At 62.4% G+C, this 14,959-nt stretch overlaps 1 protein-coding gene across 2 annotated transcripts; it reads left to right on the top strand.

Annotated features, from left to right (window-relative positions):
* The first annotated feature begins 216 nt into the window (after positions 1-216).
* Positions 217-14,538, top strand: POLD2 (DNA polymerase delta 2, accessory subunit). Of its 2 annotated transcripts, XM_074981676.1 has the most exons (11): positions 217-353; positions 925-1,188; positions 8,185-8,306; positions 10,606-10,729; positions 10,914-11,028; positions 11,645-11,843; positions 12,644-12,724; positions 12,889-13,046; positions 13,254-13,381; positions 13,748-13,849; positions 14,289-14,538. In XM_074981676.1, the coding sequence occupies exons 2-11, from the start codon at positions 969-971 to the stop codon at positions 14,438-14,440; spliced, it is 1,401 nt and encodes a 466-aa protein (XP_074837777.1). In that variant the 5' UTR covers positions 217-353; positions 925-968; the 3' UTR covers positions 14,441-14,538. The 2 variants fall into 2 exon arrangements, with proteins under 2 accessions (XP_074837777.1, XP_074837778.1); XM_074981677.1 differs by lacking the exons at positions 217-353; positions 925-1,188 and adding an exon at positions 7,489-7,587.
* The last annotated feature ends 421 nt before the right edge of the window (positions 14,539-14,959 follow it).

Genomic DNA, 14,959 nt, shown 5'->3' with positions numbered 1-14,959 from the left:
GAGGGGGCAGACCCCCAACCGGAAATGGGGGGGGAGTCCGGGGGGCGGGAGGGGGCAGACCCCCAACCGGAAATGGGGGGCGGGGCCCGGGCGGTGGACGCGGGGACGGGGACACCGCGGGGGAGTGTCCGGGGAAGGGGGCGAGTCCCAGCTCCGCTCGGAGCCCCGCCCCCGGGCGGCGCGGCTGGTTTCCCGGGAGACGCCCACCGCCCTCGTGCGTCGGCTCCGCCCGCCCCTTTCGCTTCCGGGTCACGGCGTTGGCGCCTTTTCCGTGGTGGGACTTATGGCCCGTTGCCTGCCGTGACCTCTGACCTCCCCAGGCTGACCCCGGCTGGCCGGCCGGCGCGTGGGGGGTGAGTGCGCCCCCCCTGGGGGCGGGGCCGTGTCACTGCACGCGGGGGCGGGGGCCGTGTCACTGCACGAGGGGGACGGGATCCCCCTGGGGGCGGGGGCCGTGTCACTGCACGGGGGGGACGGGATCCCCCTGGGGGCGGGGGCCGTGTCACTGCACGGGGGGGACGGGATCCCCCTGGGGGCGGGGGCCATGTCACTGCACGGGGGGGCGGGTTCCTCCTGGGGGCGGGGGCCGTGTCATTGCATGGGGGGGCGGGGGTCGTGTCACTCCACGTGGGGGGGCGGGTTCCTCCTGGGGGCAGGGGTCGTGTCACTCCACGTGGGGGGGCGGGTTCCTCCTTGGGGCAGGGGTCGTGTCACTCCATGTGGGGGGCGGGTTCCTCCTGGGGGCGGGGGCCATGTCACTCCAAGGTTGGGGGCCGGGGGCAGGTGTCACCCCAGAGTGAGGGGCAGGGTGGTGGGGGCAGTGGGGCCCCTGTAATCCTAGGAGCTGTGGAGCAGGTTTTGGGGTGGGGGGCAGGGCAGGAAAGAGGGACAACGCTAGTGACAGCAGCTTCGTTACCTGCACAGGCGGAGAGTTGTTGGCCCTGCCTGGAGCTCCTCCGTAGCCAGCCATGTTCTCGGAGCATGCCGCTCACACGGCCCAGAGCCTGCTTGCTCCGCCGTCTGCAGAGGTCTCCATGTTCGCCAGGGTGCCGGTGTCCACGTACACCAACTGCTCCCAGCACTTCCGGCTGGGCGAGCGCAGCTTTAATCGCCAGTTTGCTCACATCTACGCCACCCGCCTTCTTCAGATGAGACCCCTGTTGCTGGAGAGAGCCCAGCAGAAATGGGGTGAGTTTGTTTGCCCAAAATACCTTAGTCTGGTTAACGAGGTTGACAGTATTGTCGCAGGCGAGTAGTAAATTCTCAGACCAATGTCTGGCTGCTTCACCTTGTGTGTGCACAACATGTGTCCGAGGGCCAGGTTCATTTCCAGATTTGGATGCCTGGTTGGCTTACAATAAACCCTTGCGTTATGTGTGGGTTGTGTTTCTGCAACCCCCGTGTAACTCGAATTTTCGTGTAAGTTGAGGGGAGACTGGAACCAAGCTGTCGCCTGGTTCCTGGCTCTCCTGGGCTTGCAGGAGCCGGGAAACTGACCAGCCTAGCAGGACTCCTCTGTTTCCTGGCTCCCAGAGTGGTGGGGAGCCAGGAACCAGGGAACAGCTCCCAGCTGCTAACAGGACCCGGAAAACTGACCAGCTGGTCAGTTTCCTGAGTCCCGCAAGTGGCCAGGAGCTGGGAATCAGGCAGCAGCCTGGCTCCTGGCTCCCATGGCCTTGCAGAGAGGGAAACTGACCAGCGCAGCAGCCTTGACCAGTTTCCTGGCTCCAGCCAGTGGACGGGAGCCTGAAAACTAACCAGGGTTCACTGCCCTGCTCAGTTTCCCAGCCCTGCAAGCAGAGGGGAGCCGGGAGCCAAGCTGCTGCCTGGTTCCCACCTCCCGGCCGATCCAGAGACCAGGGAACTGCCCCATCAGGGTTGTCAAGGGGCAGGCTGCTGCCCGTAACAGGAGCGGTTTCCCTGCTACCATCAGGAACGGCAGTCTGACTCGCAGTTGCCACCCGTGCGGGAGCAGCAGTCACATTAACCCGAGACACGTGCAATTTGATTGCACATATCGAGGGTTTACTGTACTAGTTTACCTGCTTGGGCCAGGTACTGTTGTGGAGTGTGAATCTCAGCATCATACTTCTCTTGCCAGCAACGTTCTCTATAAGCTGAGCACTTGGATGGCCACCGAGCAGAAATGCAAGTGCCGCCTAGCTGATTAGCAGAGCACCCACAGCCGGCACCCTGTGTTCTAGTGGTGGTTCACATCCGCACGTGCCTTGGTGCAGAGAACAAACCGTGTTCTGCCCATGGATGGAAGAAGTTAGAGGGACCCCTGCTTGTCAGGTTGCGAGGGAAACTGGTGTGTTTGTGGGGTGCTGCCTCATGGGCGTTTGAGGGCTACTGAAAGCCATTTCTAAGCAAATTAAAAAACAAAATTCCAAGCAACTGAAGCATGAGGAAGTTCTGGCATGGCCTAGATATCGCTTTGTCTGCCCTGAATTCCAGCCCTGCTCCCGTCATCCTTGGGACTTGCTCCAAAAACTTTGGGTGTCCAGGGTATTAGCTGGGTGGAAACATCTCCCACTGCCAAGCAGTGACTCTAGACTTGCGTTGGGCTCAGTGAAAAGGAAACAAAAGTTACATTCAGGTAGCGCTAAGAGACTGAGGCGGGCACTCAGTAGCCAGGAAGAAACGGGCTGGGGCTGTGTCTGCAGCAGAGGGTGGAGAATGTGAGCTAATGGCTGTGGGGTCAGGTGGCCATTTTCTTGTTCTTGTCCACTGGATTGCTGTTTACTGATGGAATTGGTGTACCTGAATTAGTGTCCTTTCGGACATGTAACTGCTGTCGTGTTTTGTGGCACAGACATAAAACGATGTGCTATAGCGAAACTGGCAGGTCCCCTCCTTGTTGCAAATGAGGCAACAGCGGGCAGGGCAGCTTTCTGGGTTCTTTTCAATCCCTTCTGTAGGTGTTTTTGAATCTTTTTACAGGGCCCTGTGCTGTGCTGGCCCACCCCACAAGCCGCTACTGGAGCTATGCTGACCTCTGAGGCTGTGGCACTATTGCCCACGCTCTGTGTGATTGTGAGCCTGGCTGGATTCAGTGACTTCCTCAAAACCCCAGCGCTCGGAGGCAGATGATTATGTGAGAATCGTAGCTTTCCTCGAAAAAACGGTTGCAGAGGAAGGTTGGAAATGTGACTGCTCAAAGCTCCAAACCAAAGGGCTGAGAAAACTGCCCAGATTAATTGTTTTTTTAAAACCATGTGTTAATCATCCATCTCGTGACTGAGGGCTGGTCCTTCACGTTTGGCCTCGTGGGATTGTTGATGCTGTATTGTTTGCTACAGGGGCAGCTAAATCCTTAACGAACCCAAAGCACCTGGCTTGCAATACTGGTGTGGGCAATATTTACTAGACAAAGGAATAGCGGGGGATTCACACAGTGCTACAGTATCCCGTAATGGTGTTGAAATCAGCTGTGCTGGGGGACTGGCTGGCTCTGACGTGTGCTAATGAAAGGGAATGTTTCATTGCGAGGCTGGTGATGGTCTGAGTCCATCCCAGGCTGGGGCTTCTTCTATCTAGTAGTGTTTCATTGGTTTGGGTTAAGTGAGTTAAATGTCCCAGGGGCTCACTAGTGAGCAAGTGTCCTCATCAGAGCCCCCCACGAGGGTCACTGGTGGTTGTCCGATTTGACAGAGACCTCAAAAGTGGAGGATGAAATCTCCTCTTATCCCCAAAGGCCTGTGGTGGGACACTGGATGGGGAGGGCTAAAATTCTTCCCCGGGGGTCTGGCTGGGGAGTCTCGCCCTCAGGTTCAGGGTCTAACTGATCGCCATGTTTGGGCTCGGGAAGGATTTATTCCCAGTGTCAAATTAGCTGAGAGCCGGGGGCTTTCTCCTTCCTGTGCAGCACGTGGGGATGGGTCACATGCAGGTTTAACACGGTATAAATAGTGCACTCCTTGCGATTTGACATCAGGATTTGAGGACGCACTAACTCAGCCGTAGCCTAGAGGTCTTTTTCACGAGTGGGGAGGTGAGGTTCTGTGACCAGATTATATGACCACAACGGTCCCTTCTGCTCTTAGTCTGTGAATCTATGGCTTACCTCTGCAGTGACGGGTCCTTCGAGGTGTGCTGGTCAGGGCCACTTTGGGGCGGGAAGCCGGCCCTGGGGATGTAAAATCCCAGTTAATTTGTTAACCAATGAAACAGGTTGTGGAGGCAGGTGTGGAGGCCGCTCCAACCTAGCCAGGCTGGAGTAGTCCCCATGCCGCAGATAGGGGCTGCTGTGGCTGGGCTGGAGCAGGGCCCATCCATGGTGGCCCTGGGTGCATTGCGGGGCTGAGGCACTCCAGCCTGGCCAGTGCAGCCCCTGTCCGTGGCAGGGAGGCCTCTACGTCTCTGGTTGGCAGGAGCAGCCACCCCAGCTACCCCTTCCCCTGAGGCCCCCACGGCCAGGGCTAATCTGGCATGGCTGTAGTTAGTTGGAGTTAGAGCAGCCCCCTGCCCGCAACAGGTGATGGGGTATTCTTGCTCATACCGGCTAACCTTTAACATCCCTAGCCTGTCCTTTGGCTCTCTGCAACCTACCTGCCCTGCACAGGCTTAGGCAGGGCTTGAATCTCCTGGGTTGTCCGTCCAGCTCTTGGCACAAACCTTGCATTCAGACTCGCACAGACACAACAGAACTTGGCATCCCCGTGGTCCACTACCCTGATGCCCCAGCAGAGTGCAAACTAACACCAGGGAGCAGTCTGCTTCCCTCCCCGTTGGTTCGAATTCCTGCAGGCCCCGGCCTGTCGCTGGGCTGCCCAGAAGAGCTCTTCTGGTACACTATTGTACCTGCACCCGCACTAAGTGCTGTGATGTGGGTGGGCTGGCAGGATTCCAGCGAGACTAACGAAAGCAAAGCATAGCTGCAGCCTGTCCAAATCACTTCCCCTCTCAGCTGAGCGGTTCCCACTTGCTTGGTGTGCCTGGGCTCATGAACGTTCTCCTTTTGGCCTGGGCCTTCCCAAGGCAGGCACAGTCTGCGTGCTGATGTACAATGAGCCGCCAGAGGAAAAGGAAAAGGTGCTCTCCTACCCTGGCTTGCTTTGTTATCAGGCGCAACCTTCATTTCCTGCTCCCGGCATGCACACCCGCTTTGGTGGGGTCCCTTTGATAACAAGACTTCATGCCAAGAGTGGGAGAATTCCTAAGGGAGGCTGCAGCAGCCAGCTAGATTTAATAAGCGTTCGTATTGCGGTAGCCCCGAGGCCAGTTATAGCCCAAAGGCCCGGCACTGAATGAACCCAGGCTAAAGAGACAATCTCTTGCTGTAAATAGCTGCATTCTGAGACCGGACACAGCAAGGACACACACAGACAATGCAGCATAAAAGCAGGCCTGGGGGTTCTCTCTCCCAGGGCTTATCCGCACTGGGAAAGAAATAGCTAAACAGGAGTAATTATTCTGGAGTGACCCCGCTTAGTCCGGAACGTAAGTGCCTCCTCTGGCGATTTAGCTTTGTGCGCTTCCACAGCAGTTTCCCTCTTGGTGAGGGCGCTTGTGATTCGGACTGTGTGTGTGTCCACCAAGGGCGTTATTCTGGACTAGCTCTGCTGGGTAAACGAGCCCATCCGTCATCTCCATGTTAGCCACCTCCAGCCTGGGAATCCCGCCACCTCCCTGCCTGAGGGTCTGGGTGCGGCTCGACTGACACAGAACCCTGTGCAGGAGCTGTGATGGGGTTCTGGGGTCCCCCAAGCTCTGCACCCCGTCCGCAGGCAGGAGAGTCTCTCACTTAGCAGGAAAACAGCAGGTTTATTAGCCGACAGGACACAGCATCATACAGAGGAGTCAGTACAGCCGGCAGAGACAGCCAGTCCCATCCATGTTGGGGAGAGGAGGCCCCGAGGGGCCCCCAGAGCTGGGGCCTGGCCCCCTCCTTTGTCTCTCTCTCCCTCAGCCCAGACTAACTGCTTCCAACTCCCAGTTCCAATTCAAACCCCTCAGGCTCCACCTCCTCCTTTGTCTCCCGTACAAAGGTGTTACCTGGTCGTCAGGGTTACCCTCAGCAGGACCCCACACCCTCTGTGAGCCACTCACATACACACAGGTATCCCCCACTCCATCACAGGAGCCTTGTGTGAGGCTCTTGCAGCAGGTTGCAAGCACGCCCCCCTGCAGATGTCCTGGAACCCCGCCCTGGCTTCCTGAGGGCAGAACAGAGGCCTGATGCCAAGAGGAACGACCTAGAATCAGCCTCGGAGTTTGGCCAGTTGAATAGCTAAAGGAATTTCTGTTCCAACATTTGCTGGGCGCCGGAGGAGTTTGTTCCCACAGACAGCTAACTGTGCTCCCTCGGCTGAGCAGGAGCTGCTGCAATTCAAGTCCAGTCGGCACCGAGCAGCCGGAGAGAGCCGTTGCGGCTCTGCCGCCCAGGGCGGGAAGGCCGTGTGGGAAGGACGGCGCGTCCTTGGGCTGCCTTTGGGGGCGGTCTTGTAAATCTCAGGCCTGGACACTTGGCAGGAGACGGGGTGTGTGACGGTGGCAGCTCAGCGCAGGGCTCTGGAGGCGCCCTGCTGAGCCAGAGCTCAGGAGCAGCGCAAAGCCCACACGGGAGAATCGCAGTGGGAGCTTTCAGGTGCAGGGGGCAGCAGCAGGGCGCTGCAGGAGACCAGTAGAGGTGATCGGAACAGCCTCTTGGGAGCCCCTGAGTGTGCCCTGGTGGATGAGACGCCTCCCCGCAGGGCAGAACAGGGCAATGCAATGTGTGATCTAACCCCTGTTTTCCAGTCCAAAGCTCGGCGGACAGAGGCTTGAGGTGCCCCGAGCCTGGGCGTTGCCCCGACCATCCAGGCTAATAGCTGCCGATGGGCCTGTGCGCCACTAACTTGTCTGATTCTTTTCAGGAACCCTGTTTTACTTTTGGCCTCTGCAAAATCCCTGGCTGCAAGCTCCAGCGCTTGCCTGGGGCAGCCCTTCCTTCCCTCCGCCCAGGAGCTGCTCTCTTGGGATGGCGGCAGCTTTAATAGCGGGCATCTTCCACTCACTGGGGCGTCCAGCTGCCGGCACCAGGCGGTGCCCGCCCGCGAGTGTGCGCTGGGGAATTCAGCCTCCCTGGCTCTGGCGTCTCTGCCGTTTCCTTGGCTGCCGCTAGAGCGCGTTGTCCCCCTTTGTTTCAGCGCAGAGCCGGAGAAACAGGGCCTGGCCCTGGGATCATGCAGTCTGGCCTCTGCCCCAGGCAGGAGCACATCACCGGTGACTGCAGTGCCCAGGAATTGGCTGGTGGTCCAGCTAGAGGGCATTATTGGAAGGCTTTAGTGACGCCAAGGGCTGGGTGTTCCCACAGCCCCGGGGAGGCAGTCCAGCGGGTAATCGCGCTCCCCTGAAACCACGCAGCAGCGCTCGGAGCACATGGCTCAGACTTGGGACCTCTGCTGCCTGTTGCGCGTTACGAGAACAGGCTCCCTCTGCCCCTTGCCCAGGGAGCACAGCCTCGGGACGAGCACAGGATAACTGCTGCAGAGTCAAAGGCCCTCCTGGGCATCCTGGCTGGTGGTCCTGGTGCCTCTTGGCGGCCCGGTGGGGAGCTCAGCTGAGACATGACCTTAACCTTGCTGGCTTCTCTCAACTGCAGTGGTCAGTTCCATGTCCCAGGGCTGGGGCATCCTGCCTGGTGCATGACATCCTGGCATGAGGCTGCAGGCAGGCACGTGCTAGGGCTGTGTCTCCCTGCGTGCTGTGTCCAGGCCCTTGGTGACAGCGCAGGAAACGGGAGGGAGTCAAAGGCAAGGCCTGGACTCCGGGCACTGGAGAGCCGTTGTTCCCAGGCCACGTTTGAGGAAGTGGGTCGTGCGCCCCACAGCTTGTGATCCAACAGATTTGTCAGTCTCCGACGTGCCACAGGCCTGCTTGTTATTGGAGGGGGTTGGGAGTTAGGGTTAGAGGCGTTCCCTACCTGTGAATCCATTGCCCTGTGCAGGTTTGCTCTCTACAGACCGTGCATGTGCTTGGCTGCTCAGGCCTGTGCTGGCTTCCCTGGGGAACGTGCCTTGTGCATCCCAGTCCCGTGCCCTTTCGCTTTCCTCCCTTGGCCGTTACACCCTTCAGATGTTTCTCGGCCGTCGGTGTCTGGCAGCTGCGTTGCAGGACGCCTCTCTGGGGAAGCGGGGAACGCGGCCCGTTCGTCGGGCGTGGGCCGTCTGGAGAGGCTGATGGGTGCTTCCCTCCCTGCAGGCAGCGGCGTAGCCGTGAAGAAGCTGTGTGAGCTGCAGCCTGCACAGAAGTGCTGCGTCGTGGGGACCCTCTTCAAGTCCATGCTGCTGCAGCCCTCCATTCTGCGGGAGATCAGCGAGGAGGTAGCGATCCTGGGAGGCTCCTTTCTTCTGCTGCCTGTTCTCAGCGCGGGGGCCCAGAGAGGGGCAGCCGCAGGGAAGCCTGAGCCGTCCTGGAGAGAGGGAGAGCCTGCCCTGTTCTCTCACTTAAAAATCCCCCTCAGGCCAGGCACCGGGGAGTCTGACGGCACTTGCTGCTGCGGCCCCCCCCAATAGGCATTTCCCCAGATGCGTGTCGGTTTGAGGGGCAGAGAGACCCTCTAAAACAGGTGCCTGGGACAGTCCACGCTGCTGTGGGCAGGGACAGCACCTGGCACTGGTTCCACCTCCGTGGTCAGAACTGACCGATCCCTCCGCGCGCGCTCCTTACTCTGACTGCGAGGCTCCCTGTGTGTTTCCACGTGTGCCCCCCGGTGCGTCTGAGCCCAGCTCCTTGGGGCCTGGCTTCTCCTGCCGTGGAATCCAGCCTTTCTCCCAGGCTTGGACGCCCAGTGACCCTCCCGGCAGGTCCGACCCGCTTTGGCACCTGTGGCTCCTCCCTTTGAGGAGGACTGGTGAGTGTGATGGGGTTCAGGGGTCCCCAAGCTCTGCACCCGGCCGCATGCAGGAGTGACTCTCGCTCAGCAGGAGAACAGCGGGTTTATTAGCCGACAGGGCACAGCGTCGTACAGAGGAGTCAGTGCAGCCGGCAGAGACAGCCAGTTCAATCCACGCTAGGGAGAGGAGGCCCCGAGGGGCCCCCGGAGCCAGGGCCTTGCCCCCTCCTTTGTCTCTCTCTCTCCCAGCCCAGACTCACTGCTCCCAACTCCCAGTTCCAATTCAAACCCCTCAGGCTCCACCTCCCCGTGTCTCCAGCCCAGAGGTGTCACCTGGTCGCCAGGTGACCCTCAGCAGGTGCCCCCCCACCCTCTGAGAGCCCCCCCCCACACACATATCCCCCCACTCCATCACAGTGAGCAGCAGCATTCAATGGCTCTCTCTAACTGCAGAGTGGTGTTTAACTGTAGGCCCAGAGCAGAGATACTGCAGCGAGACCATCTCTCTGTGGAAGGGCCAGTGCCCCGAGCGCGCTCAGCCTCTGGGAACCTCCCTGCCTGCCTTCCTGCCTACACCGGGTTAAGTGCCATTTTTCCCCTCCTGCGGATTCCACCCTTCCCTCCCTTACCCGGTTAGTCAGATGGGCTCAGCATGGGGCGGGGCGGGGCGTAGCCACCCCAAAGGGTACTAATCCTGGCTGTCGCCTGGGCTGGTGGTTGTGTGCCTGTCTGCAAACAGCCTCTTTGGCAAAGGGATCCCCTGCTGTCGCACAGCCCATCCCTTGGCGCTGCGCAGAGCCCAGCAATGAGCAGAGAGGTTTCGTAAGTAAGGCTGGGATTTTGGCACAGGAGTACGTTTCACACAGCAGTGCTGGAAAAAAACAGTAAGTCCTGGGAAGGAGGAAGGTGGTTGAATAGTGAGTCCACCCTGCCTTCACCCAGCTGTGGGTGGAGCGGCCTGACACACCTGGTAGTAGCACCACCGCGTCCCTCCGTAGATGGGGATAGAGAGGCAGGCCGGCCGCATTGATTGGCATTCTGTACGGGGCAGGCTGACACGCCAGAACTGAGCGGCATGGAGCCCTCCCACCCCAGGGAGTCAGGCAGAGCCTCTGAGGGCAGCAGCTGGCCCTGCACGGCGGGCGCGAGGTGGGCCTGATTTGCTTTAACGATTAATGCAAACACCACGGCCTCAGTGCCAGAATCGCAGCCATCTCCGCAAACAGCCACACCCCTCGGTCGCGTCCAAGCGGCTCGGCCTCTGCGCAGAGGAAGGGCTTTGCTAAGGAATAAAGCTTGCAGCCCTCTGCCAAGCTCAGTCAAACAGAGCAGGGCTCTCCCCGGGTGCTGATTGCAAACACATGTTCGGAAGCTGTCCAGCAGAAGGGGGGCCTTCTGGCAGCAGGTACTGCCGGGAGGGGTAACGGCCTCCCCCTCGGGTGGGTCTGCACGCCCTTGTTTGCACGTCCTCTGCTCCAGAAAGCTGGGGAGGACACATGTGGCAGTGATCATTTGCACCTGGGCAGCAAAGGCTGGACTGCTGAAGCGCTGGGAAGTTCTGGCCGTGCCAGCAAAGCAGGGGTGAGGGTCGGTTCTGCCCGCTGAGCAGAGCATGTCTTTAAACAGCAGGCCGCTGTGCTTGAGTCGGTGCAGCCTGTCCGCCATGCACAGGAGAGCTGATCTCTCCCTGGCCTGGTCCCACGGCCGCTCTGCTCCGCTGGTGGTGGGGGAGCTTTGGTGCAGTTCGTGCCGCGTTACTAGAGCGGGCGGCTGGCCTGTCTCCACAGCACAACCTGCTGCCACAGCCTTCCCGCTCCAAGTACATCCACCAGGCGGACGAGCTGATCCTGGAGGATGAACTGCAGCGGATCAAGCTGGAGGGGGCCATCGACGTTCAGAAGCTGGTGACAGGTACGGCGCGCCAGAGGGGCTGCGGTCCCACGCAGCTGGGCGGACTGAGCCCTGGGCCGGGCTGTAGGCCCTTTCCTCCTCCACAGTGGGTCTAGTCCTGATGGGTGCGTGCTGGCAGCGTCCGCAGAGCGCCCCGTCCGTGGCTGGCCTGCCTAACGCAGCTTCTCCCTCGCGTGCTGCGCAGGGACCATCGTCGCCGTCTATGGCTCGGAGAGGGAGGACGGCAGGTTCGTGGTGGAAGATCACTGCTTTGCCGACCTGCGCCGGCAGCTGCCCCGGAGAGGGCCCAGCACTGACAGGTGAGGCAGCTTCCACTCAGCTCCTGCCTCAATGCAGCCTGCTGTTGGGGGGTATGGCAGAGTGCCAGCTGGGGGGAGGGGGTGGTTCTCTGGCCTGACCTGCAGTGGCAGCGGGTACCAGGCGAGGGGACTGGGGAAGCAGCTGAGGCTGCCCATTTCCAAGGGCTTTGCTGAGGTGCTTTGTGCTTCCCCCTCTGTGATGGGCCTGGTGAGCTTCATGCCTGCGAAAGCCTGGTGGGTAGGGGACTCGGGCTGCGTGGCTGGTGGAGCCAGGGCTCAGACACCCTTCCTGGGGAGTCCCACGGCTGGCAGAGCCAGGGCGCAGAGCCCCTCCTCAGGAGGTCCTGTGGCTGGCAGAGGTGAGGCTCAAACCCCCTTCTGGGGGGGCCTGCGGCTGGTGGCTTCAGTCCTGTGCTGCACAGTGACGGGGATGGTCCCAGGCACCCCTGCAAGGCTCAGGATCCTGCAGCTCACAGCCCTCTCCTGGGCCTGCTTGGCCTGAAGTCGGCCTTGAGCTCTGCGGCTCAGCCCCCTGCCCGTTTGCGCTTGGTACCGATGGCCGGGGGCTCTGCCCGTGCTAGGCAGCCCGGCGCTGCATTGCCGCTCTGGGCCCTAGGTTTGTCCTGCTGGTGTCCGGCCTGGGCCTCGGCGGCGGGAGCGGCGAGAGTTTCCTGGCCATGCAGCTGCTGGTGGACATGGTGACGGGACAGCTGGGGGCGGAGGGCGAGCAGAGCTGTGCCGCGCACATCGCCCGGGTCATCCTGGCCGGCAACCTGCTCAGCCAGAACACGCAGAACAGAGACACCATCAACAAGGTGGGGGCGCCCGGGCAGCCTTGGCCCTGTCCGCAGAGACTCGCCCCCAGCACGCGGTGCCTTGGCTGTGCGGCGCTGGGTCGGGTGCCTTTGCCCAGCACAGAATGCCTTGGCTTGGGGTCTGTCTATGCAGAGCGGTCCCCCCGCGGGCAGCCGGCGCTTGGGGGTGTGGGGGGCGGGGCACAGGCCGGTGTCCCAGCCAACTAGCTGAGGATTTGCTGGCGATGTGGCTGGGGGGTGTGGGTGTCGGGAGAGGCCGGGCAGAGGACGTCGCCGTGGTGCCGCCTGCCTGGCAGTTGGGGGACGGCTCCACGGGGCCCCCTCCGAGACGCTGCGTGTGTCAGGCATTGCTAGCGCCTGCCAGCTGTCGCAGCCCCCTGGGGAGTTCTCGGCCTGCCGGGCGGCCACGAGGGCGGGTTGGGAACAGGTGGGCGAAGGGAAGGGCCAAGCGCCCGTGGGAGCTGTGCCAGGGTCTGTGGTCTCCTCTGCCCAGTACGGATGCTGGGGGGTCGGATGGCCAGCGCCCAGGAGCCCAGCCCTAGCTGGCAAGGCGGGCTGCTGGGCGGGGCAGCCGGGGTCTGAGCTGCACTCTGGCAGGGGAGTGCTGCTCCCTTCGGCGGCTGGGCTCCAGCTGCCCCCTGGGCCAGGCAGTTGGACTGTTGCCAGGGTGAGGTGCAGCTGCCGCAGGCTCCTGCTTTGGGGGGTGGCTCGGCAGGTACCAGGCTGGACGCATAGGCCAGACTGCGGAGGCTGGTCCCTGGCAGGGCTCCTCTTCTGACATGACTCCCGGCTTCTTGCAGGCAAAGTACTTGACCAAGAAGACCCAGGCTGCCAGCGTGGAGGCGGTGAAGGTGCTGGATGAGATCCTGCTGCAGCTCAGTGTGAGCGGCTGGCCTGGGGATGGGGGGCAGGGCCGGCGTGCTGGGGGGTTTGTGTGGGAGCCCCTGGGCCGGCACACAGGAGCCCCTGCCGCGCTCAGCGCGAGGGGCCGGCGTGCCGGCAGGTTCGCACAGGAGACCGGCTCTGACTGACCCGTTTGCTGCAGGCCTCCGTGCCAGTGGACGTGATGCCCGGCGAGTTTGACCCCACTAACTACACGCTGCCTCAGCAGCCGCTGCACCAGTGCATGTTTCCGCTGGCGAGCGCCTTCTCCACGCTGCAGCTGGTCACCAACCCCTACCAGGCCGATATCGACGGGGTCCGGTGAGGCCCTTTCCTCAGCCTGGGCGCACGTGGCGAACGTGAAGGGCCCCACGCTGCAGCCAGGGAGAACCCTGGCCCTCACCGGGCTGGGCGGCCGGGGCGGGAGCTGGCAGGGGCTGGGCGGCCGGGGCGGGTCCTCTCAGGGCTGTGCAGTGGGGCGGCACTGGGGACGACTCAGCCAGCCGTCCGGCTCCCGCTCCCCCCCAGGTTTCTGGGGACGTCTGGCCAGAACATCAGCGACATCTTCAAGTACAGCAACATGGAGGACTACCTGGAGATCCTGGAGTGGACGCTGCGCGTCGGGCACCTCAGCCCCACGGCCCCGGACACCCTTGGTAAGGGGAGGGCGGTGGGGCCGGCAGGCAGCCTGCCCAGGCTGGGAGCGGGGGCTCCAGAGCTGCCGTGCAGCAGAGAACGACTGCAGAAGGAACCCCGACTCTGGGGGCATGGGGGGTGGCACAAGGGAGCACAGCAGCCTCTTTCTGGGCAGCGAGGATGGCACCGCCCCTAGAGCTGGGGGTGCCCACAGGGCTGCAGCTGTCAGGCAGCGAGAGGCACCGCTTACCCTGAGTCCCCTGGCCCTGGGGGCAGGGACTGTCCTGCCCCCGGTCAGGTGCCCCTGCCCGGGAGGGGTTCCTGATTCCTAGCTGTGCCCTTGGGGCGTGGAGCCGGGTGCTCCCTAACAGCCTCTGCCCTGGCAGGCTGCTACCCCTTCTACAAGGCTGACCCCTTCATCTTCACCGACTGCCCTCACGTCTACTTCTGCGGGAACGCGCCCAGCTTCCAGGCCAGGGAGCTCCAAGGTGAGGGGGCTGGAGGGGGCCTGCTTGGGGGCTGCACAGGGAGGGGCCCTGCCACTCTGCTGTCGTGCTCCGTTGTTGGCTGGGCTGCCCTGCTCCGACAGGTTACCCCATGCTCGTGCCAGATGGGAGTGCCCCAGGGCACGGTTGGCACCTGGAGGTGCCATGTGGGCAGGGCACACCAGGCTGGCATGTGGGAGATTGCTAGGCTGGGTCCACCCCCGTGTCCTGCAGAGCTGGGACCTGGGCCTCTGTGCGGGGCGGGAGCTGCTTGGAACAGCTGGCGGTGACCCCGGGGTTGCTCCGATTCTGACCCCGATGGCAGGGTGGGGCTGGTCCCCGTGGCGTGGGTGGGGGGGGGCAGGCGCATGGGAAACGTGGGGACACCGGTGAGTGCCCCCCCAGCTGGGGACTGGCTCAGCCACCCTCTCTTGCCGCGCAGGGGCGGACGGGCAGGAAGTCCTGCTGGTGACCATTCCTGACTTCAGCTCCACGCAGACCGCCTGCCTCATCAACCTGCGCAGCCTCACCTGCCAGCCAATCAGCTTCTCCGGCTTCAGCGCCGACGAGGGCGAGATGGACGTCAGCCACTGAGCCGCCACCGGGGCCGGGCTGCCCACTGGGGGCACAGGGCGCCCGCCTGCACCGGGCAGACTGCAAATGGACCTGAATAAAAGTACCTCCCTCTGCCACGGCTGGGTGTTCTTGTGCTGACACGTGGACGCGGCCCAGCCCTCCCCACAACACCTGCACCCGTCTGGGGCACACTGGCTCCGCTGCAGCTGCCTGTGGGGCGCTGGCTGGCCTACCCCAGAGAGCACCAGCACGAGCTCCTCAGACAAGGGTGAAGGCCTGGCCCCATCCTGCCCACGGGGAGCTGGTGCTGGGGCCCAGGCACTGTGCTTGCAGGGGCCTGGCTGTTCCAGCTTCAGCACCATGGGACACAGGAGCAGGTCCTGGCAGGATGGGGCCTTGCTGTGCCCTGCCAATGGGCATGGGCGATCTCCCCATGGGAATCTCCTTGGGGGATCCTGCTGTGAGCGTGTTCAGTTCTGCCCCTTCCCTGCTCCCCTGTGCCCGTCAGGCTTGGCCCGGCCCAACCCACTCCCTGCA

This window comes from Carettochelys insculpta, chromosome 31 (genome assembly GCF_033958435.1).
Source record: "Carettochelys insculpta isolate YL-2023 chromosome 31, ASM3395843v1, whole genome shotgun sequence".
Classification (NCBI taxonomy): Eukaryota; Metazoa; Chordata; order Testudines; family Carettochelyidae; genus Carettochelys; species Carettochelys insculpta.
Note: the sequence above shows the minus strand (reverse complement) of the source record. Positions and strands in the feature narration are given on the sequence as shown.

Excerpts from the sequence above, each read along its gene's own strand:
- POLD2 (XM_074981676.1), top strand. The coding sequence starts at position 969 with ATGTTCTCGGAGCATGCCGCTCACACGGCCCAGAGCCTGCTTGCTCCG. Across the intron at positions 1,189-8,184 it reads GAGAGCCCAGCAGAAATGGG|GCAGCGGCGTAGCCGTGAAG; the intron begins GTGAGTTTGTTT and ends CCCTCCCTGCAG. Across the intron at positions 10,730-10,913 it reads CGTTCAGAAGCTGGTGACAG|GGACCATCGTCGCCGTCTAT; the intron begins GTACGGCGCGCC and ends CGTGCTGCGCAG.